Below are 23512 nucleotides of genomic sequence, written 5' to 3' on the forward strand. Positions count from 1 at the left end.
AAAATGTAATAATTTCTTACAATGCCTCTTTTCTAATCTTAGTTACAGGAAGCCTTTAAAACCATTAAAAACAAAAGTACTTTTAAAGCTGCTGAAGAAGAAAATATTAGTATCAAATGTCCTTTTATACAAACATACAAACAGGCTGATTACAATAATAAATGATCAAATTTATTTCAGTATTTATTTGGTCATTACATAACAGTACTGGAAAATGCTTGCATTTATTTTTTCCGGCTGTAATTAAGTGTTCACTGCAAAAAAAAATGAAACATACAATTTACATCCGTATTATGTGATACAGTTTTATTCATAGCTCACCATCGTGCCAGCTGATAGTTGTTACACTGTTCCTACAATATCTTCAGAGGATTACTGAGATGTTACGAAGGGGCAGACTGATAATCTGGTTTTGTCAGAGCTTTTACAACCGAGACATAGTCGCCTAAAACCCCTTTAAAAATAGTGAAATGTAAGAGATAGCTGTTAAAAAATGAGACCAAAACGTTCTGAGATTATTGTTTTCCTTTAAGAAAAAGGTACAAGACAGACCACTAAATAAATGCAATTTCATTTTTTTGTTAATAACACTACATACATTTATAAAGACCACCACTGATTATAATTTAACCATCTGTGTGAAAAAAGGAACAGCAACAAAAGTCCAAACCCAGATTGTAGCTGATTCTTTTCTAACTGTACAGTTTTTTTTTTATGATTATCTAACTCCCTAGCAAGCATTAGTCCTGTCACTGAGAAAAAAAGACTACACTGCAACACCCTATTTACAGTATATTATTTATATATTTATATTTATATATTTATATATATTTATATCAAACTGGCTGTAATTATGACAAGATATATTCATGAGCATCATTAGTGCAAGGCATGAGTAAGAGACAGACCTGTAGAAAGTTATCGACCATACATGTGTTTGTCTCTGGGAGGGTAGAAAAAAACTGTGCTTAACAAAGGTGAGTAAGCATGTAACAGACCGTGTATGTGATTATGTACAATGATCTCTCTCAGAAGTCAACGGGATGTGTGTGTTTATATTCAAATGTTCAAACACAGACATAAATGGGCACGTATGAGTGAGTGAGTGAGTCTACGGATGTAATCTGTCATCAGCCAGCCGGCCCAGGCCCAGTTTTTACACACTGACACACAACTGTGTCTAAAGCACTTCCTAAGCCCATAGAGAAAAAACAAAGAGGAATAATTATGATTCACAAAAGGTGATCAAGAAGCAGATTCACATATCGCAGCTTTCACCTTCACACCCAGCAGCGACCCAGAAACTATACAAAATTAAGACAAGTCATCCGACAGAAAGTGAAAAATTCAACAAAGGCAAGGACTTTCTGAGTGACACTGTGGCAGGATGTGTGGAGGTTGATAAAGATGGTGGAGTAGGGCTGTTTTGCTGTGCTGCATCTGTCCTTGCAGACACAAAAAAGACACAGAGTTAATACTGTGAAACATTGCACAATGCCACAAGGGATAGCTAGAAGCAGGCATGGCCCCATAAGGGAGCCACTAAGGTACACTGATCAACCACAACAATATGATCACGTGTAAGCAATCAGACACAATCCAATACAACAGTTATACTGTAAGATCTGCTATAACGAAGCTTCAATGCTTTCAATTTTGTTGACATGGTCTGAAAGGTGGAACCTGGATTTCATATTACTGAAGTCAGATTGGCAGGTTCTGATGGAATCAATATTACACTAAGTTGAAAGGTGTTCCAAATATTTTCCTAACTTCATGCATGTTAATGGAAAGGGCAAATGCAAGGAACACCAGTCAATTTAATGCACATTCACCCACTGTTAAGGTTGGAAAAATGCACTCAACTAACAATAAAACTCCCAATAAGATCCTTGGGTTTTTACACAGTTAAATCACAATCTTCTACTTTCATGCAGACATGAGATTGGCTGCTTGACACAATACTAAGTATTCTTCTCAGCATCTGATGTTGAAGAGATAGCAGCCTCTGTTTGTTTAAACAAAAGAATGCAATTTATTTTATCAGACCAAATTGTCCACATCTGTGTTAATATGAAGTTGTAAAGGGAAATATTACAACCCTTCCCAATATAACTTTAATATCATGGTGGTAGAACTGTTACATTAGATTGCATAGGTGATGATAATGCTGTGGTTGCTTGGTGCACTATAGTGCTAAACTGGGTCAGGTAAGGAAAAGAACATTGGGTAGGATGGGGAACAAAAAGGGAGAAAACCTAAGAGGACTTCAGTTATTAAGTGTTTTCTTAATTTTACCATAAAAAGGTCCCAATGATAGGACAGAGATGTGGAGCTAAGGGTTCCTCTCAGTGTTTCCTTTCCCATGAAAGATTTTCTGTGCTACTGCACACGAAAGGTCAAACACATTTTGTTGTTTCACTATCCTTGGCCCTGTGGGTTAACAAGTAGGTGCATCCATAATTTTGACAAAATCATAGCAAACTGAAGTGAAAACAAAGATCAAAAAAAGAACAACAAACTTTAGAAATGCAGTAGTTAAGTCTAAAGTTATTCCAAAACATAGGGAAGTGGCCACTTCCTCTAAATGAAACCCATATCTACACAGTGAAAGGCAGGGTGCACTAATGTCTTTAATATCCTCTATGAGTGATCTATCAATAATCATTGATAGATGTAACAAGCTGGACTGCAGAGAGTGGGACAGAATGGTTTGAGGCTGTACCAGGCAGCAGCTGAAACCATTTCTAGAGGAGAAGACACAGAGCTGTGTGAAGTGTGATGAATATAAAAAGGGGGAGAAGAGGGGGAATCTTTTCTTGATTTGCAAATGAGAGATGTGGAGATAAAGAGTACAACACATTGCATTAGTAACCGCAGTGGCATTCGGGGGCATCAGCCGCATTAGTTACTGCCATACAGGCTGGTCGGAGGGCCGTTCTTCATGTTAGTTACTGCAGCACGGAGCCTTGGCTGGCTGAGCGGGTTCTGTGAGATCCACTCCTCGGTTCCGTCCGCTGTTGGCTCCTGCAGCCTGAGGCTCACTCTTCGGCAATCTCTTTGCTGAAGAGGGGAAAACATACTTAACAACACTTAAAGAAAACTGTGAAAAGGAAAAGAAATGTTTCACCTTAAAAACGATCATATCCAAACATTAAGGGTCTACTTCAGTTTTGTAAGAATAAAACTTGTGATTACTGTATTAACAGTGATAATATCGAGCCTTTGGTCCAGTAGGCCACACTTCAGCCCTTTCCTCTCAGACAAAAAAAAAAAAAAAACCTCCCCCAATGTACATTCTCCCTCCCTCCCCCAACCCTCCCTCAGTGTTTCATTTGTGGGATGGAGCTCCATACAGAAATTAAGCAAAAAGTTGATAAGCTTTGTATTTCCTTTAAGTATCTAAGACCAAGCAAAGATTTGAAGTCTGTTAGGGGTATGACGAGATCCTGTGCCACGAGATCTTGGAAGACTTAAATGTCATGAGATTTCGCGTTGCAGTGAAAAATGTCTCGCGAGGCTACTTAATTCGCAGCTGGCCTATGAAGTATTCCAAATGAAGTAGAACGCACTTTTCTCTTGCTTCTGACATTTTAAAGTTGTTCATGTGGAGCACAGCTGATCCTCCCTCAGCTGTCTGAATCAACTCTGACATCCCATCCACACTTATGCTCATTCGAGCAGCATGATACTGGCAGACTGAGGAAAAGGAATCATCTGTAAAATAAATCCACTGTGGGTAAATACCGATTCGTAGTTACACTGAAAAGAACCTGGAGTTTAATCAGTGCAAATATGCACGCAAAGACAGCTTGCAAAGCGATAGTGTGCATTAAGCAACTTCCTAAATGTTCCCTCCTTTCCTCTCCTCTCTTGCTGCTGCTTTAACATTTATATAGCAAACATGTTTGGTCATTATCCCTGATATAGGATGAGAAAAACTTGAATTAAGTTGATGCAGCTTTTTAAATTTCAATCTGTTTTACTCACATTTGAAATTGTTTAAAAAAATATAAAGATAGTTCAGGTCCATTAAACTTCTTTTATTATCTTTATTTTCATTGGAACTGTAGCATTAGGACATGAAGTAATGGGGATGTGACACTATTAATATAAATATTTTTATAGCGATTGCTGTTTAGGGGTTTAGCAGCTCACCGAGGTCATGGTTCAGTTCATACCTTCATTTTTTGGGTCAACCGTTCAGTACAGGTTCGGTTCATTAAAAAAGAACATCAAGTCTCAGATAATTTAAGGTTTCCCCAATTTATCTTTAAATTTTTTTCAAAAAAACAGTGCAGCAAATAGTTTGTTCCATATAGCGCATAGTTGGTTTGGCCTGTGATAGATTAAAAATGAGACAAAAAAACAGGAAAAAAATAAAAAGTAATAGAAAAAAGTAAAAAAGTAAATAGCCTAATATCTCCTGATTTAAATTAATAATAATAATAATAATAAATACATTATAATATGGCAGTTTAAATACATGCATTGTAGAGCAATGCATCATACTATTTAGGATTTATGAAGTCTGATGTGACAGCGTTTTTGGTAAATAGCCGGTACAGTGTTTACTTGTGCAAAATCCTGACTCATGTTTGTCAGTGAAGGATCACAGTTAGGCTCATGTAAACACAGGATGAGACGCTGCAACAGAGTTACAATGGAGTCAGAGCGGCATTCTTAAATGCATGTTTATAGCCTGTGTTTTCTACCTCTACATATCCGTGCATGACCTTTAAAATTTATTAGCATCGCTAATATCTTTGACCCATTCTGCTTTTACACCAGGAGGCTGTTTTGAAACAGACAGATTTAAGACTGGCTGCATCTCCATCTTCTTCATAGGTTGTTTAATAGCGGTTAACAAACATAAACTGCGGTAAATACTGCAATATATTTTTTATTTTTTTCCCCTTTTTAATGGTTTGGATCTATTTGTCATATAACTATGTGCACCGAACCTTGACCCTGAACAGTGTTAATTTTGGCAGCTATTTCAATTTTAGTCTTAGTCTTTAGTCACATTTTAGTCATTTCTATCCTTTTTAGTTTTTGTCTAGTTTTAGTAGACAAAAACTCCACAACATCTCGGTCTAGTTTTAGTCCACAAAAGTCCTCATATTTTAGTCTTTACTTTTAGTGCAAGCATTTATTCTCTTGCCTGAATCTGGCACCAAATCATGGTAGTTTGTTCTCTGCACGCTGCCAAACCTGGGGTCCCTGCTTTCTACAGCTGAGAGGCAGAAAAGCTATAGATGCATTGTTTTTTGACAGATTTACCCACAGTGGAGAAATATCACAGATTTTGAATGTCTGACAAAACTAAATTACATTTTAGTCTAGTTTTAGTCATCTTAACAAAAATTAAACTTATTTTTTGTCAGTTTTAGTCATCACAGATCTATTTTTGTTAACCTTAGTCTAGTTTTTTGTCTTGGAAAAAAAGGCTTTGGACAAACATTTACATTTACTACATCAACCATTACACCCCTAAAGCTATTAAATAAATTTTATGAGCCATGGCTATACAAGACAAGCTTTAAGTAAGCAAGGATATTTGGTAAATGAGGATTAATAGCAAGAACTTTTCAAAAAGGACCTGCCATCATTGCATTTTATGTCTTTCACTTGAATTTTAAAGAATTTAGTCATATATTTTCTTATCAGAGTTTTGAAAATAGCATAAAATCTCGTCTCGTCACTCCTGTTGTCTTTTGATTCTTTTTGAACTGTCTCTAAAAAAAAACTCTACCGCTGAACCTCTACAAACTACCCCCACCAGTGGGTGTGTAATCTCTTTCCCCACAGGACGGCAGGGCCAACAGTTGGAAATGGAGAGTTTCCCTTTGCATGTATGAAAAATGTTTGAACCTTTGAGCTAAGAACAACAAACTCAGAGAGAGTCTGAATTCAGTCCAGTTTAGTAAGTCATTATTCCAGGACATATTTATTCAATAGCTTTTATATTAATATTTAAAATGATGCCTATTGTATCTTTAAAATCAACTCTAAATTAGCAAAAAAAAAAAAACAACTCACCAATAGCCATAAATATCTCATTCACATTCACAGATGTCTTGGCTGATGTCTCCATGAAAAGTAAGCTGTTGTCATCTGCGTAGGACTGGGCATCCTGTAAAAACAAACAAACAAAAAACAAAACAAAACAAAAAGAAAACATTTAATAACTTATGGATACAGGCACAAGGAGTCAAAAAGAAATGCATGTTACTGAGACAAACACAGCCAGTCTATTGTAATGTATGTTCTTAGTATGACTGCAGGAAAAAAACACATTGTGTGTGTCTGTTTGCCCTGACCTGAAAGTCTACAGCTCTCTTGTTGGCGAGGTCAGCCTTGTTGCCTGACAGAGCGATGACTATATTAGGGCTAGCTTGTCTTTGCAGCTCCTTCACCCAGTTCTTTGCCCGTGCAAAAGACTCCTGTTTAACAAAAACATAGCATCATCTGTCAGTATTTCATCATTATTTGCTTTTAAAAGAACAAATACGGCATATTTTAAAGTAACTGCTAGAGTAATGTGACTGCTTCTTCAGGGTATGACTACGGTCAGCATCATTCAATCAAGTTAGAGGAATATTGTACAAACTTAGTGAGCTGTAATTAGACCTGCCTCATTTGTGATGTCGTAGACAACAATGGCAGCCTGTGCTCCTCTGTAATACATGGGTGCCAAACTGTGGTAACGCTCCTGACCTGCAGTGTCCCAGATTTCAAACTTCACTGTTGTGTCATCTAGACACACTGTCTGAGTGAGAAAGGCGGCTGAAATGCAAAGACAAGGAGAGGGGTGAGTCAGCATGGTAAATATCTACACCAAAACACAACTTTGAGAATATTTAAAAGTTAATGTATAATATCAAAAGGTAACAACGCAATAGATGTTTATGAAGTTAAATTTTTGGAACTCAAGTTTTTGTTGATGATCTTAAGTTCAAAATCAAAGGAGAAAATTCTTTAAAAAAAAGAAAAAAACAGTAACTCATACTCTGAAGTTTTCCTCAGTCTAACTTAGAGGTGCTGCTGTGACAACAGAAAATCCCCCTGTTAGAAAAATAAAGCCAAAACCTGGCAAATAAACACACACACAAACTCATTTGATCTACAAAGAACTGGCAGCCCATGAAAAGTGAGCCTGCTCTGTTGATATTAAGCTCACCTCCTATTGTGCTCTCCTGGAATTCATGGAACTGACCCTTGACAAAACGGAGCACTAAGCTGGACTTCCCTACAGCCGACTCTCCCAACAGCACCAGCTTAAACTGACAGATCTTGTTCCCTGCGTTGGGCCCGTTGGGTCTCGTAGCTCCTCCCCGATTGGCCATGACCTAGTCAGATCCACAGGTGTCCTGTGAGCCAAACCAACTGTCAGGACGTCTGCTGCAAGAAGTGAAAGGAAAAAGTTAACTCATTGGCAGGTAACTCTGCTGGCTCTGAAATACCATAAACATTTCCTGCAAGAACAAGTGAAATAAGGTCTAATATCTAATGCAAGAGCAATTCTTCCAGCACTGACATTCATTTCTGAAAAATATCAACATCAGAAGTGTTAACCGTTGACACATTTTTGCCCTTGAGAAGCACTTAAATAAGCTGCTCTTATTACTTGAAAAAGGGACTCTCCATAGCTCAAAATAGTACCAAACACTTGGTTTTCAATGTGACACACACTTAGAGAATCACAGTAATCCTCTGAGCAGAAACTGGGTAAAATAAAACCTGTCATCACGATCATTTTGTGCTGGCAGGTCATGGTGGTTTTCAAGTAAAATTTAATGGGTTTCAGGAAAAAAGGTCTCAACCTGCCAAAATACAGGTGTGAACAGAAATGCACAAAAAAAGTCTTTTCACTTTAAAAAGGCGATTTTCATGTAAGAGAAGAAGCTACATAATTACTGACCTTTAACAGACTTTTCTTAAACAACAATAAAAAAAAACAACCTATCAGTTAATAGGTACAGCTCTTGCAAGAAAGTGCACTGCAGTTACTGCTCTCTGTTACTTATATATTTTGATTTTCAGGTCAGTAGAATGCATATGAAGATGAAAGACTGCCTGAAAGAGAAGCCATACAATTAAGAGCTTTTCCTGGCGGTCAACTGCAACAAAGGTTATATACCCTGCCTCCTCCATGTTACCAGATGGAACATGTGGCCAACCATAACATGAAAATAAACGTCTAATTATTTCTTGTCAAATTTGTCAAGACAGGTAATTATTTTTACGGATGCCCAAATTGACTTTTTTGTCCTTTTTTGCTGCACATTCCCATCATCTATGAATGAGATCTGCCTATTCTTATTTGTGTTAATTGTAGCAGCTGATTCAGTGGTCGGTCAGTCCGTCTAGCTCTGTAGCACACTGGGCCCTCATACAGGAGTTAGCAGTGTAACCTAATAAAAGGACCAAAAAAGTCATCCTTATTCAGTCAAGGACATGTTTGGCATACTCTTTTCAACATAGTAGTAAAAAAGCATCTCAGAGATGCAACAAGTATCCTACAAAAAGGAGAAGTCAACTGCATGTGGGGACAGCTGCGTTATGCAATTGGTGCCACTATATTTTAACCTCACAAAGAAGTTGGACTGGCCAGATTCCATGTCTGTTATCAGGTGGATCCACCTTGCAAAGCTTCAATCTAAAACCCTGGGTCCAAATCAGAGAATGAACGGACCAATCAGCATCTTTTGAGGAAACAAAGTGGTAGCTACAGGTGTGGTTTAGTTGTATTGCAAACTGGAAGAGTTAAGCATGGCTGGATCTACAGCAGTAGGCCTTTCAGAACTAGACCACATTTCTTTATTAAAAAAAAGAGCAAAGAACAACACTGAATGCTTTTCGTTGTGGGATTTTGCTCTCCTAAAGACTGGCTAAACCAAGAGTGTCACTTACCAACCAGCCGCTCAACAGCAGCTGCATGTTGAGCTCTAGAGTTAAGCCCCCAGGATAGAACAGGCCTACTACATCTATGTTTGAATGAGACAGACAGATACTTTATCCAGTCACGCTGAGATATTTTTGAAAGGCTCCACTCCTCCTGAACAGAAACATATCCCATGCTGTGGATATGTAAAACAGTCTAATTTCACATCCAAACAACAGTATTTATCAAATGATTTCCACTAAAATCTAAGTTTCTTTTTCATGAAGTTACACGAGAACACATCATTTACCTTCGTCTAATAGCAGACAAGCTGACTGGGTATTTTTCACGCCAATAGTCAAAGGTGTTGCACTTCAGTTTAAGGGTGGACCAATTTTGTTTTTTCAGGGCTGATACCTGTTATTAGAAGTTTATTAAACCAATAACAAACATTTGGAACATTGTACAAAATGTACTTAACGTGGAAAAAATTAAAATTGCATGACAACAACCAAAAAACAAATAAATAAATAAATAAATAAATAAATTTAAAAAAAAAAAAAAAAGGAAAAATTTACAATTTAGTCGTAGCTCTACTAGCTTAAGGAACAGAAAAGAGCAACAGTGGCAGCAGGGAAACAGGAAGTGATTCCATATGCTCACTGTGTCAGTGGCACCCAGGCCAGCTGTTAAGTGTTGATTGGCTGGTACTCGTGTGGCATTTAGCCAATCAGACTGTGATGTACTCAGGACATCTGAGACTGTGGAGAGTGAGCATAAAGCCAGAGAGGAAGACACACCTTGCAGTGGAGCCAAAGAAGCCCACTTTTTGATCAATCAATTTTATCGATTATCTATAAATTAAAATGCTGATACTGACGGTTGGCCAAATTCCAAATATCTGCCACAATAATCCCCCTTACTGATATGCAGTCAACCCCTGCTTCAGTTCAATTTAAAAAACAATCCTCATGTGTTTACTACTCCCTGGCTGGTAGTTCCATTAAAGAGTTAAAGTACAGCATACACAGAGCTTAAATCAAGTGAAGACACCAGGGAATCACAGCTGTGACTTTAAGTGTTAACTTTGTTCACATAGTTCTAATGAAAATTATATCAGATGATTGGTTCCTGATCCACTGGGGTCCGTCTAGTTGTTCATACTGATTTAGGTCAATGTGTAAATTTTGTGAGTATTTTTAAATAGTCATTTGATTTTAAAAAGGATGGCTTTGATTTCATTACTGTTAGCTTATGGGCAGATGCTGCTCCTTACAGTGACTGTATGCTTCAATTAGAAATAAAAATCTTTTATGTAGACAACTGTTCTGACTTGAGAGGCTTTGTCATATTATTAGTAAATTAAATGTGGCATTTAGTAAGCAGTTGCAGTCGTCAGCTCCCTTCTGCCCATGTCTTGGCTCCCAGTGACATTACCTGCCTATTTAGTGACTGCATATGGCAGGAGTGTTTTGGCTTCACTTGTGTACAATGAAGGGAGACAGAGATGTGATATCCATATTACTCTACAGTCAATGGTCAGATCCCACTTACTCTGACTAACAATAACTGACAAGCTCATTCATGACAGAGCTGCTGCATTAGCTGTAGAGGTATTTCAGCACATATAAAGAAATGCAGGCTCAAGTGCAGCCAGTGTTTTTGTCCTCTAGCCCTTCACAAGTTAGGCACAGGCCTGTTCAATAAAAAGCAAACTTGTAGAGTATCTTCTAACATTTTTAATGTTTTTATTCTTTGTGTTGAACCATGTTCTCATTATTTGCATACAGCAATAAAGTCATTCAACAGCCACTGAGATATGCAAAACTCCCCTCAATGCTTAAAATATGTAATCTTGCTGACACAATTTTCCTAAAGTTGTCTGACAGCTCCAGTGCATTTGATCATAAAAGAAGCAAATCATCCACAGCCAAATACAGTAGCACTGAGCAAAGGAAACCTTATCAAAGATACAAACAGCCTCAAGAGTTTCTCCCAGGCAGAGCATTTTGCAGCTGCAGGATCCTCTGGATGGATGCATGCCATGCATTTCTTTGTAACGTATTTAGGATTAAATTGCTGACAACTTTGAATTCAACAAATGACTGCTGTTGGGAGATAACCACAGTCTCTGTCCCATTTTGCAGGAAGAATTTGTTTTTAAGATTTTCAGTACTAACCCCCAAAACATGACTTGCAACTCTTCACCAACCAACTAAACAAGGAGGCAAATAATCAGTATAACACGGTCACTCTGAATAACAGCTACTTTAAAGGGATGCACAAGATGGGATTTTTAGCAAAATGTTGATATTTAAGAAGAGCTGACATAGGTCTGATAACTCAGCTTAAAACTTCAAACTTATTTGTTCACATGGACAATAATTACAGATGATATAGGCAGACTTTCAAAGGCAAAATATTGGCTGATAACGTTGTGCATCCCTACATGTAAAGGTCACATTTTTGATGAAATTATTCTCAAAGTGTTTATTTAAATGCACCAGCTGCTTTGAGAGAGTACAATGGTGTTGTGTTTGTTTCTACTAAACATGCATCAACTGGTACAAAATCCAAGGCTGGGAAATTAATCAAAATTTAGATTAAACTGCAACACGGCATCCTGCAATTTTCAGATCTCAGGATTTACAATATCTCTTTAACCTGGTTTGTGTTTTAAAATACCAAAGACATCACATCATGTCATCATTCAAGTGTTTTTCTTGTGGAATAGTTTTCCAAGAAACCTTTCATTTTTGTGTGTTTTTCTTATTAAGAATGATAATGATGTAAAAATGATCATTCCCTTCAAAACATCAATTTATATCTAATTTGCAGTATGATTCAAAATATTTGCAATTAGTTTTCCAAAAAGTTCAGCCCTAGCTGTCATAATAATTGCTCACAAAGCTGTGAGTTAAACTAATCAGTCAATTTACTGCTGTGATTGAAGTTAAACGATAAAAACATGTTATTTATTAATTTTAGCCTAACATATAGGAAAGAACAGTTTATGTAATTTATCTAATATTGTGTTGGAAATAATATAGAATGATTTATTTCTTGTGTTTGTTGAAAACTACATAAGATGATAAACTTAAAAAAACTTACAAAATAATTGTATATAATTGCAATATTCAGGGGGAAAAAAATCATTATAAGATTATTTATCCAAATTGTTCAAACCTGTAACATTATCTCACTAGGTTGTCAAAGGTTATGGTATGTTTTGATATAGCATGTTTTAGCATGAAGAGTTAAATCTCTTTTACTTTACAGAAAAGCAGTTTATGCCGAATGTTGATATTATCAACATATCTGTGCAATTACAGATAGCTTAAATGAGCTTGCTTGAATTTTTTGGCAAATGTAAAACAAGACATTTAATGCTGGGTGCCTGCTGGATTATTGTTTTTGAGGAATAAAAGCAGGGATATATATCATTTGATTTTTTTTAAAATATATATATATTTTTTTTTCATTATGATATTTAGGTTTATAATTTTGGTATCAAGACTACCTTTCTATGTCATGACACAACAGATGAGCTTGAGTTTATAAATATGTCATTTAAAGTAAACTTATGAAATATCAGAACATTTATAGCATCAAACCAGTTCATTTTCCTGAATTAGAAAAAAAAGTAGAGGAATTTAACTCACAGACTGCATTTGGTGGGAAACTAGCACCCGCCGCCTGTCAAATGCAGGTACTTTAGAGCTGTGTCAGGTAAACTTAGCAGCCACTGGGACAGGTAAATAAAAGTAGCCTAACCCGGTGGTTTTTACAGTTGATTTGTCCAAGGCCCACCGAAGATCAAGCCAAAATCTCACATCACAGCATTAAATATTCATGCAAAATAGCCTCTTTAACATGTGTTCAACTATCTATACCTAGTTGTTGTAATAACATATGGTTTTATAAATTTCCACGATAAGCCGTACCTCTCCTCAGTGTGCTTTGCCACACCATTTGAGAAAAGCTGGCATAACCTAACAGAGGGATTTTGTTACAGTAAAGCACATCAAGTAAACCCATTTTTCTGTTTGTTTCTACTGACTTTATGAGCAAAGCTGAGCAGACCTACAAGCTAACTGACCAAAAACCTCACCTCCTCCTTCCTGTGTCAGAGCTGCTGTCAAAAATGTCTACAGTTGGTTGTGTGCTGGGATGGTTTGTCTCAGTATCATGTTAGAGTAGTTCTCCACTGCAACTGGTCTATCTGCTAAAGATGTGTTTGAATCAGTGTTTTTCTTGTCATAAGTCCAAGGTAGTTAAACAAAGCCTCAATTTTGCAATGTATATACAGAAAATCTGGCAATGAACTAAATACTTTTCAAGACCTTTTAAAGACCCCCCTTAGACATTTCAAGACCCATCGCATTTTCAATTTCAAACCAGTTACATTAATGACACAGTCGCGTATGTTTTGCGCTGATAGTAAGACAAGAATATAAAAAAAGTAGTTGGATGGAAGGCCTTTTTTTAACTTAGTGGCCTTGAATTAGCTATTCTAAAGGCAAGTATTTACTTACAAGCACTGCAGTTAAAACATAAAAACTGAACAGACTAAAATTAGGGATTAAGAAAAACTATTTTAAAAAAAGGTATAATTTCCAGTTTAGCAACACTTGTAATTTTTAATTCTGATTTCAAATGACCAATGTGTCCGGGATTACTCTACTGTTGCAGCTGATCGGGCATATCTCACAGTAATCGAGTTGTATTCATTTCAATAGTTTATCACCAGAAGTCTGGGGAGATTTCATGTCAGATCTGGCACAGTTCCAAAAAGCACATGCGTGATTGAATCAAATTATGCAAAAACAACAAAAGCAGAAAAACTAGCTCACAACCTCTTTAGATAACCAGGCTGTAACAATAAATTCTAAATAATTTTACAACCTTAAAATTTTGGATTTAAGACTATGCAATAATTGTTAATTATTGAATTTTAAAGCCTGAGTGTGATACTCATAATGTAGGAAAATGCCTCTGAATTTACAGTGGCCCAGTAGGGAGAACAGCAATCGTCTGCACAGGTTAATTAGAGGACAAATTGGTTGAAACGAGGATCATTTATGCGCCAACTCTCTCTTATTAAACAGCCTACAACTTCAGTACTATACATCTGTTATTATATTATACCTTATTTGCTAATTCTGCTTGTTAAAATAGAGTGGCTTGTTAAAACTGTTTTTGGCTGGTTGGTTTTTCAACCTATCAACCACAGCGGCAGGTTGAGGAAAAAGTTGAATTCCAACCCTGAGACTGCTCCTGTGGGGAAAAACAGCTTCCTCAGACTGATTAAAGGGGCTGTCAACAAACGACGAAACTAACGCCTATTGTAGTTTAAGCTGTCATCAGCTGACTGTAAAAAACTCGCCTGACAAGGCTGTGGTCTTCTATCTGTTTTTATTTCAGAGAGGGTGCCGTTTTCCCAGTTATTTTTGTTTCCCTGCTAGTTAGCATACGTGTTGTTTGCTAACTAAACTGGCTAGTTACTTTAGCCTCCCAGCCACTTAATGAGAAGCAGATAAAAACGACAGTCTGGGTTACAGGAAACAACAGGGGTAAAAGAGGACATGCTGCCGTGGCTATACTGCGAGGTGGTGTTATCAATCTAATTAGTGCATGTAGAGTTATTCAAAAGAGATGACCAACCCTTGATTAACAAACAACGTTAGCATGCCAGCACTGTTAGCCTTCCACCCACTGACCTGATTCCACCCATGTAGCCGTTAGCTGTTGAACCTATCAGCTTGTCATCCAACAAAATATACCTGACGTTAACTACTGATAGCACATCAGCCTAGCGAAATTACACTGGACACGGTGAGTTATAAAAACGGCCTGCATTTCTGTATTCCCTCAGCTCTCACCGACATTAGCTGCAGTCAGCTAGCGGCGGCGATGGCTAACATTAGTCCCCGATGACAACTAAGCAGACGTTAGCTTTAGCCTGTCAGCATACCAGCTGGAAACCACAACTCTTAGATTCATGTCAGGTACCTGAGAGCCAGGCGACGTTTACAACTGGAAATACCGTAGTATTAACACACGGAGCCCGGGACACTGTGGTCAGATGATATTAGGGACCCAAGAAAATAATTTCAACAACCCCGTCACGTCTCCTCCTTTCTTTCTTCTCGCGACTTCCCCTTAGAACCAAAACACAAACAAGCTCTTCCGCCCCCCGTGCCACGTCACACAGCACGTCTGACTGCACTAATAGGTTTAGGTAATAGGTTTCTCAGTTTTAGTCTTAAACTTATGGCTTCAACGAGATTTATCAATTTTAGGAAGGGTCCTTTGAACCAAAGCTAAAGTAGTCTTTCCATTTTGTTTACCCAGCACTTTCTCCCAGTATTTCTGACTCAATTTGTAAAGATATTACTGATTTATTCTTAAACTTTGTTTGGGAAAACAAGCATTGCCATTTAAAGAAGGCAGTGCTAGACCTAAAGTTGAGGGTTGCTTTGAATTATTAGACTTCTTAGACTTAAATGACACCTTCAAGATAAAGTGGCTTAAATAATGTTTAAAATCTCTCATCTCACTGTGGTATTTCATCCCACACAATATTTTAAAGAAATAGGAAGTCTTCAGTTTTTACTGGCATGTAATTACGTTATCTCACAGTTACCAATTAAAGTCTACACATTTCGTCGACAAGCTTTGCTTGTGCTGAAATTGTGTTATCTCATAACTTTTCCCCACATAAATCTTTAATTTGGAATAATAAATGTATCTTTAAAGGGAATAGGTTGCTTTACTTACATAACTTAATCAGCGTACTTTTTCTTGTTTGTTAAAAGCACTGTACTGTTAAGCTATAATGTATTGTAAAAAAAAAAGTTTTCCAATCAATTAATAACCAATAAAACAACTGACTTTCAAAGGAAATAATAATAATGTGAAATTATATGACATAACAAAACGTTCTCCCAAAGGAATTCTTATTAGGCTTTTATTTTGTTTGCTGCCTCCAGTCTAGTATTTTCCTGCATATTTCGAATATTTTTGAGTAATAAACTTTGATAATATTACATGATTAACAAGTCATGTAATATATATTTGTAAATCACCTTTACATACAACTAGTATCATCAAAGCGCTATACAATCATGGGTAACAAATAAGAAATTCAACTAAGTAAAAAGTAAAATGATAACAAAGAGCAGCCAGACTAACAGCAAAAGGCCAGTATAAATGCTAAGATTTGTATAGAATGAGTATAATGGCATAAACAGGCCACTCCATCTTGGCATTGGACTTGGTGATGAGGCCTGCTGCATCTGCCATGGAAACCCATTCATGAGCTCCTGCTGTACAGATTTAGTGTTTACATTAATGTCAGAGGAAATTCAGAACTCTTAGAACTGTGAGTTCTCCTCTGAACTCCTCAGCTATGGAACCAGCAGAGTGTTGGAGACTTTTACACACCATGATCCTTAGCAGTCATTGGTCCTGCTCTGTGATTTTCCATGATCTTCTGCTTAATAGCTGACTTGATGTTGTTCCTAAACTCTTCCATATTCTAATAATATCACTTACAATTGACTGTGGAATATCCAGCAGAGAAGAAATCACAACCAACCCTCTTATTACAGAAGTAGCATCCATCACAGTACCACGCTTTAAGCCACTGAGCTCTTCAGAACGACTAATTCAGGATCACAAATGCTTGTAAATGGATGTTGCATGGTTAGGTGATGATTTTATGCACTTTTGGGTCTGATTGAAACTGACCTGAATTCAATAAACAGGTATGGCTAAATATTTTTGTCCATACAGTGTATGTGTAAAAATGTGCATCCCGGCCGTTAAAGAGTGCAAAAAATGTCCTGTTGCAAGTGCGCTAGGTGCTGTTAGATGACACCAGCAGGTGGCGGTGTCATAAAAACAATGTCGGTTGTGCAGCCAGTTGAAGAAGAAAGCTCCGCCTCCCAAACCTCACTTCCGGTTAAGGCCATATCAACCATGGATACATATCCATGATGTGAGCACATTTCAGGTACTGTGGGCCATCTATGTCTGATCTCTTTCTCCACACAGGGCCGTTATAACAGTGTCTTCAAGCCACCGACTGTCAGATCTGTGACTGAACTCCTGAAGAGTAAACAACAACATCCGGTCATGGAGGGAGAGACTGAGGAGAGCCCAGAGGAGCAGCTGACCAAGCAGCACCGCAAGGAGAAGAAAGATTTACAAGGTATGGCGATACATAAAGGTTTTTTTTTTTTTTTTTTTTTTTTTTTTTTACTGTTTCGTCGTCTGTAGTTCCCCTTTGTTATTTGTGAAACTGTGTGTTTTTTTCTCTGGAATGTAAGCTGAATAGTAAAAAATGACGCCACATATTTCCAATCACACTGTAGGTCCATAAACATAATGTTGGTGTTATTAGATGCAAGATACCCCTTAGTGTCTTTTTGCAGGGTATTTTCAGGTTCAAACTCATACATTAACATGTGTGTAGAACCTGCTACTCGGTTGAAACTCTGAGTTTTAATCATTGTACCAAACTCCTCTTATTGTGCTTCTTTGTCAGCCAAAATCCAGAGCATGAAAAACGCAGTTCCTAAAAATGACAAGAAAAGAAGGAAACAGCTGACAGAGGAGATTGCCAAACTGGAGGCCGACCTGAGTCAGAAACATGAAGAGGAGATCAGGCAACTAAAATCTACAGTGGACATAAAGGTAAATGACTGATCGTTGCATTGACATGACATTCATTCAAGCCCTCTTCACTGTTTTCAGTTTTGTGCTGTTTCAGTCTGATGCAACAGTTGGTTACATAAATTCAAATTCTCATTTTTCTACACTCAGCACCCTGTCATGACAAAGTGAAAACAGAATTTTATACATTTTTTAAAAAATTATTTAAAATAAAAAGATAAATATCATATTGACATAATTTAACCTTTATTTAACCAGATGAAACCCATTAAGTTTAAGATCTCTTCTACAAGGATCACATAGCCAAGAGGTCAGCAGCACACGTCATAATTGTTTGTTTATTGAAATCCCCTTTAGCATTGGCACATGGCCACAGCTACTCTTCCTTGGGTCCAGAACACAAAATATTTTGCATACCAATAGATCATACAATATTAAATGAAGTAAAACATAAATAAAATTTCATCCCTACTCCACTACTCCTACTCATGACATGGCAAATTATACATAAGCTGATAGTAAATCTTAAATGATACTGGGTATGCCTTAAACAAAAAAAGATAATAAAAACAAAACAAACAAAAGCAAAGAAAATAATTAAAGCCTTCCAAAAAAGCAGTACAATTAAAAATATTGATTACAACAATAATTTAAAACAAACAATAATTTAGAAAGTGCAAACTGATTTCAGTTGAGGTCACAATAAAAGTTCATAATTTAAGGTAGAACGAAAGGCTTCAAGAGAAATGAGATCTGACTGTTTAATTCAGTCTGAGGATTATTCTGTGCAGAGGGGGCAGCAAAACTGACCACTCTTTTCCCTAGTTCAGTCCTGACATGAGGAACAAGCGGATGGAAAATGTCTAGAATGTAGGGCATTGTGGCTTTTAGTTCTTTGGAGAAGAAAACTTAAGTTATAAGGAATTAAGCCAAGAGGAGCCTAAGAGTCAGCCAGCCAGCTTTGTTATACTGTTCACAATGATGAGTGAGGCGACTACAACCTATGATGAATGTCAAATAAGTGTCTAGAAACTTTCCAACAACACTGTAAATTTAGCTCAGGTTCCTCCCATTTCCCTGGATCTTTGCTGAGATGTTTCAACACCTAGAGTCCACCTGTGAGCAATCAAATTGATTGGAAACACACCTCTCTATAGAAGGCCTCACAGCTTCCAAGATCAAACTGAGCAATCAGGGGAGAAGGGTCTTAGTAAGATAGGTGACCAAGAACCTGATGGCCACTCTGACTGAGCTCCAGAGATCCTGTGTGGAGATGGGACAAATTCCAGGACAACCACTTCTGCAGCCCTCCACTGATCCGGGCTTTATGGCAGAGTGGCTCAACAGAAGACTCTTCACAGTACAAAACACTTGAAAGCACACTTGGAGTTTCCAGAAAGCTCCCAAAGGACTCTCAAACTGTGAGAAACAAGACTCTCTGGTCTGATGAAACCAAGATTGAACTGTTTGCGCTCAATTCTAAAGGTTATGCCCTGAGGAAACCGGGCATTGCCCATCACTCGCCAAGTACCATCCCAACAGTGAAGCATGGTGGTGGCAGCGTCATGCAGTGGGGATGGTTTTTCAGCAGCAGGCGCTGAGAGACTAGTAAGGGTTGAAGGAACGCTGAATGGAGCAAATTACAGAGACATCCTTAATGAAAACCTGGTCCACAGCGTGCAGGACCTCAGACTGGGCTGAAGGTTTGCCATCCAACATGATAGTGACCCTAAGCACACAGCCAAGACAACACATGAGTGACTTAGGGACAACTCTGAATGTCCTAGAGGGCTCCAGCCTGAGCCCTGACTTGAACCCTATCCAACATCTCAGGAGAGACCTGAAAATGTCTGTCCACCAACGGTCTCCACCCAACCTGACTGAGCTTGACAGGATTTGCAAAGAAGAAAAGCAGAAGGTCCTTCACTGTAGGTGTGCAAAGCTTGTTGGGTCATAATCAAAGAGACAGGAGGATGTAATTTCTGCCAAAGCAGCCTCAATTAAAGACTAATTAAAGGGCCTAAAATACTTATGTCAGTGTGATATTTAAGTTTTTTATTTTTCATACATGTGCAAAAATTTATTTTCTGAATGCCCGGCATATGACTCCAACATGTGAGCAGAATGTATTCCCTCTTTTTAATATCTCTATTTTTGCATCTTAAAGGTGGAAGAGGTGTTAAATGGAGTGGAAAACTTGAAGATGGAGGGAGGAGAGAAAGAAGAGGTCATGCAGCCCCGTGTCACAAAGGCCCAGAAGAGGAGGGTGAGAAACAAGTTCCATGTCAAATAGGACAGATGATGAGTTGTTTGTTATTGCCCATGGCAGTGTTATTTCTTTATTGACATAGAAAGTGTTCAGTGTCAGAGGAGGACTTTTGTGTCGTTTCCTTAATACAATTTTCCTGCACAGAGCACACTAGTAAAAATAATAAACATGCCAGTTTCTTAGGCAGCTGGATGAATGTCATTTTTTCCTCTGAACATTGTTGGAGTTCCATTTCTCTGTTGTTTTTGCTTAATGAGTTACTGTTGAAAACGTTTTTATTGAATTGATTCTCCTCAGGACAAAAAGGCGGCCCAAGAGAGAGAGAGGGAGAGCCGGATAGCTGAGGCTGAGGTGCAGAACTTGCAGGGTGTGAGACACCAGGAGGGTTTGATGCTTGCTCAGAAACTTGCACTGCAGCAGCTGCAGATCAAAGAGATCCCCTCTGATGGCCACTGCATGTACCGTGCTGTTGAAGATCAGCTAGCACAGCGATCACTGGTACATAATGTTATTATAGCCTTAGCTGAAGCTTTAATGTGATGATCTCACTTCACCCTCTTTGCTCCTTGTATGCTGCTCTAAAAAGCCTAAAAAGTCTGTTCTTCTATATTCTAGCCTGGGTTAGTCATGAGTGTGAAGGAACTGAGGTCCCGTACTGCTGAGCACATGAGAAGCCATGCTGATGATTTCCTGCCTTTCCTCACGAACCCAAACACAGGCGACATGTACACAACAGGTAACGCTATTTTATTTGTTTATGGATCTTAAAAGTTAGGACTTGTTCTGTGTGCTGAAAGAGTGAGAAATTTAACGCATTTAAGAGCACTGTGTTGTTTTGGTGCACCAAAGAGGATAAGACTGAATTTTCCTGTTTTTTTAATTTGATAACCAAAAATCTAGATGGGTGACTGTTGATGTTTATAATTACAAGCAGTGTTTCAAGATTCATGCACAAGAAAACATCTTTGTATGCAGCTTAAGTTTGGGTTCAGATGTTTCTGTAAAGCTCTTTGTACATCTTTAGATACTGCACACTTGCCAAAGAGAGTATGCTTGCAGAGACTTCTGATGTTTTGCCTTATATCTGGACCTTATGTTTATATTACGCTTGATTTGATTTGTTTTTTAGTCTGTTCTTGTGTTTGTGTGTTTTCCAGATGAGTTTGAGAATTACTGCAGTGAGGTGGAGCACACCGCAGCTTGGGGTGGACAACTAGAAGTAAGTGTAGTTACACATGTAACTGAACTGTGCTGCAGGTATGTGCATCTTAAAATCACCGTTTTTCTTTGCTTTTCCTCTACAGTTGCGAGCTTTGACTCAAGTACTTAAGCTGCCGATAGAGGTGATTCAGGCAAACTCCTCGGCCATCAAAATTGGAGAGGAATTTAATAGTGATCCCATCACCCTGGTGTAAGTTGTGCTTGTTTTCTTTTAAGTGTTTAAGCATTGTGTTTTTTATAATTATTTACTGATTTATTATTATGGTTAGGTTATGGTTGGATGGTTGAAACCTGCACTGGCCAACTAGTCAAGACATATATCACAGCTTTAACCTTTAACCTTAAGTTTATTTCTGGTAACTCTGAAGTAACTAACTTTTACTGTATTTTTATTGTATTTTTATCATTTTAATATGTTCAACCAGGAAAAGCCCATTGAGATCAAGAATCTTGTATATTAGAGTGTCTTGGCAAAGACAAATACCAACACATTTAACAGGGACATAGACATAAAATCCATAGCAGTTACAGTCACAGAAAAACCAAATCTTGAGTCACAGAGCAGAAATTCATCAGTCCAAACATCTACAGCCTGATGCATCCTCCTCCAATGCCTTAAATGTCACTTTAAAAAGATTTAAAGAGGCCAGCTCCTCAAGACATAAACTCTCCCATAGCAGATTTCAGGCTGCTGGAGCAGCATAACTGGACCTCCTTTTACCCATTTACAGATGGACTGTGGGAGAGCAAATGTATGACTGAGTCACAGAGTGAAGACTGGATCTTCCAGAGCTTTCCACCTGAATAAAATCACACTAGTATGCTGAAAGCAGGTTTATTATAGCCTTACAAATGAGGACAAAACTATGATTTAGCCTACAAGACAGCAAAGAAGGCCAACCAACACGATCATACAGAGTGAAATGATGATTTAAGGACTTCAGATTGGTCATAAACATCAGCACCCCGTGGTTTTACAGTATATAAAAATTTAAGGCATTGAGAAGATGCATGCATGTGCAGAACATCACTGTAATCAATCAGAGGCATAAACATGGCAAGAACAAGTCTTTTTTTCTATCAAAAAATAAACAAGACTTTTTTCAGAAATAAAAACCCAGTCACAACTGCTCAACATGAAACTTAAAGGTCAAAGAATTATCTATCAAGAATCCGAGGTCTTTATAAGATGATACAGACTCAATCACATCACCCTGATCATGGTGATATGGGAGAAATGAATTTAACAACATATACTGCAGCCAATCAGCAGGGAATGCTCTGAATGTTTGGCTTCACTCCCTCCTCCAGCTGGCTGTTTCTCCATCCATCTTAATGAACAGTCTGTAGTTGGCTGAAGACAGGAACAATTGCATATCTTTGCTTTCTATTTTATTTTAAGTTGCTCAATAAATGTTGCCATTTTTGCAGCTACATGCGTCATGCCTATGGATTAGGAGAGCACTACAACTCCGTGGAGCGACTAAAGGACCCGGCTAATGCAGAGGACAGCTGAAAGACTGCTCAGACAAGATGTGACATAAAACGACTAAAAGGAGTGTTTGAGTTACTCACAGCAGGGCCCCTCAGTACCTAAGCATTCAGAGTGAGACCTTCCCCAGGTGAAGACACAGTTGTTTTCAGAATGGGTTAATGACTAATGTTACTCTCTGTTTAGAAGTCAAAGATATCATGGAGAGAGAGAAAGAGAGAGAGTTTATCACTGGAGAAAAAAAAAAATCATCATTGTGCTAATGAAATATCATAGAAAGTAGAACCAGGAGCCAATGGACATCCAAAGACCCTGTGGGTTTTATTAGAGACGTTTTAACCTTATTGAACAATAGAGAATGTAAAGATAGTCACACTGGGGGTTTGTTGAAATCTGACAGTGTCCTTGAATAAACCTGTAAATCATATCAGTGTTACATAAACACATCCAATACTGATATAAGGTATGTCGTTGCATTATTTTCAATATTTAAAGAACAGAAAAGATCCGTCTTTGAGGTTTGTCTTTGAATAAGTGATGATGGGAAAGGTGTTTTTTCTTCATCTTCAATAAATCATTGATGAGAAAAAATAAATTCCTGTACACAACTGTCTCTGTGATGGTCAGTTCTTTTTTGTTTTTTTTTATGACCACAAAATGTTTTTTCCCAAGTTCACAAAATTCATCATTTTAATGCTGTAAAATAGTTCAGACATCCTAATCATATCTGTAACTGAAGGCTAGAGAAATTACAGTGGTGGAAAAGTCCATGCATGTAGAATATTGATTAGTACTGTACTTTTTATTGAAGGTACTTCTTATTAATGTATTAATTTGTTAATAAAATATCTTGAATTAAGACTGTGGACATCGATCAACATATCAGTAAAATGTGTAAATATGCCAAAATAAGCAACTACTTTAAATGTATAAAACTAAAAGACAATACTTATTATCATATGTG

At 37.7% G+C, this 23512-nt stretch overlaps 2 protein-coding genes across 3 annotated transcripts; one reads left to right on the forward strand and one right to left on the reverse strand.

The window, feature by feature from the left end:
• Positions 1–149: 149 nt before the first annotated feature.
• Positions 150–15056, reverse strand: rab5aa (RAB5A, member RAS oncogene family, a). Of its 2 annotated transcripts, none has more exons than XM_041809022.1 (6): positions 14900–15056; positions 7184–7401; positions 6638–6789; positions 6324–6446; positions 6043–6136; positions 150–3063 (listed from the first exon to the last, which is right to left on the reverse strand). In XM_041809022.1, exons 2-6 carry the CDS (start codon positions 7347–7349, stop codon positions 2948–2950), a joined length of 651 nt encoding a protein of 216 aa, XP_041664956.1. In that variant the 5' UTR covers positions 7350–7401; positions 14900–15056; the 3' UTR covers positions 150–2947. The 2 variants fall into 2 exon arrangements, with proteins under 2 accessions (XP_041664956.1, XP_041664955.1); XM_041809021.1 differs by having other exon boundaries at positions 7184–7404.
• Positions 15057–16848: 1792 nt separating this feature from the next.
• On the forward strand, positions 16849–23409 carry otud6b (OTU deubiquitinase 6B). The gene is made up of 8 exons (XM_041807968.1): positions 16849–17102; positions 17439–17587; positions 19734–19832; positions 20133–20333; positions 20451–20571; positions 20993–21054; positions 21140–21246; positions 22488–23409. The coding sequence occupies exons 1-8, from the start codon at positions 17027–17029 to the stop codon at positions 22570–22572; spliced, it is 900 nt and encodes a 299-aa protein (XP_041663902.1). The 5' UTR covers positions 16849–17026; the 3' UTR covers positions 22573–23409.
• Positions 23410–23512: the final 103 nt, after the last annotated feature.

The sequence above is a fragment of the Cheilinus undulatus genome, linkage group 16 (assembly GCF_018320785.1).
Source record: "Cheilinus undulatus linkage group 16, ASM1832078v1, whole genome shotgun sequence".
Classification (NCBI taxonomy): Eukaryota; Metazoa; Chordata; class Actinopteri; order Labriformes; family Labridae; genus Cheilinus; species Cheilinus undulatus.

Coding starts and splice junctions, on each gene's coding strand:
- rab5aa (XM_041809022.1), bottom strand. CDS start 7,349: ATGGCCAATCGGGGAGGAGCTACGAGACCCAACGGGCCCAACGCAGGG. Junction 6,137..6,323: donor AGAGAGCTGTAGACTTTCAG/GTCAGGGCAAAC, acceptor TTGTTTTTACAG/GATGCCCAGTCCTACGCAGA. Junction 3,064..6,042: donor TGAGATATTTATGGCTATTG/GTGAGTTGTTTT, acceptor TCCCCTCTTCAG/CAAAGAGATTGCCGAAGAGT.
- otud6b (XM_041807968.1), top strand. CDS start 17,027: ATGGAGGGAGAGACTGAGGAGAGCCCAGAGGAGCAGCTGACCAAGCAG. Junction 17,103..17,438: donor GGAGAAGAAAGATTTACAAG/GTATGGCGATAC, acceptor CTTCTTTGTCAG/CCAAAATCCAGAGCATGAAA. Junction 17,588..19,733: donor AATCTACAGTGGACATAAAG/GTAAATGACTGA, acceptor TGCATCTTAAAG/GTGGAAGAGGTGTTAAATGG.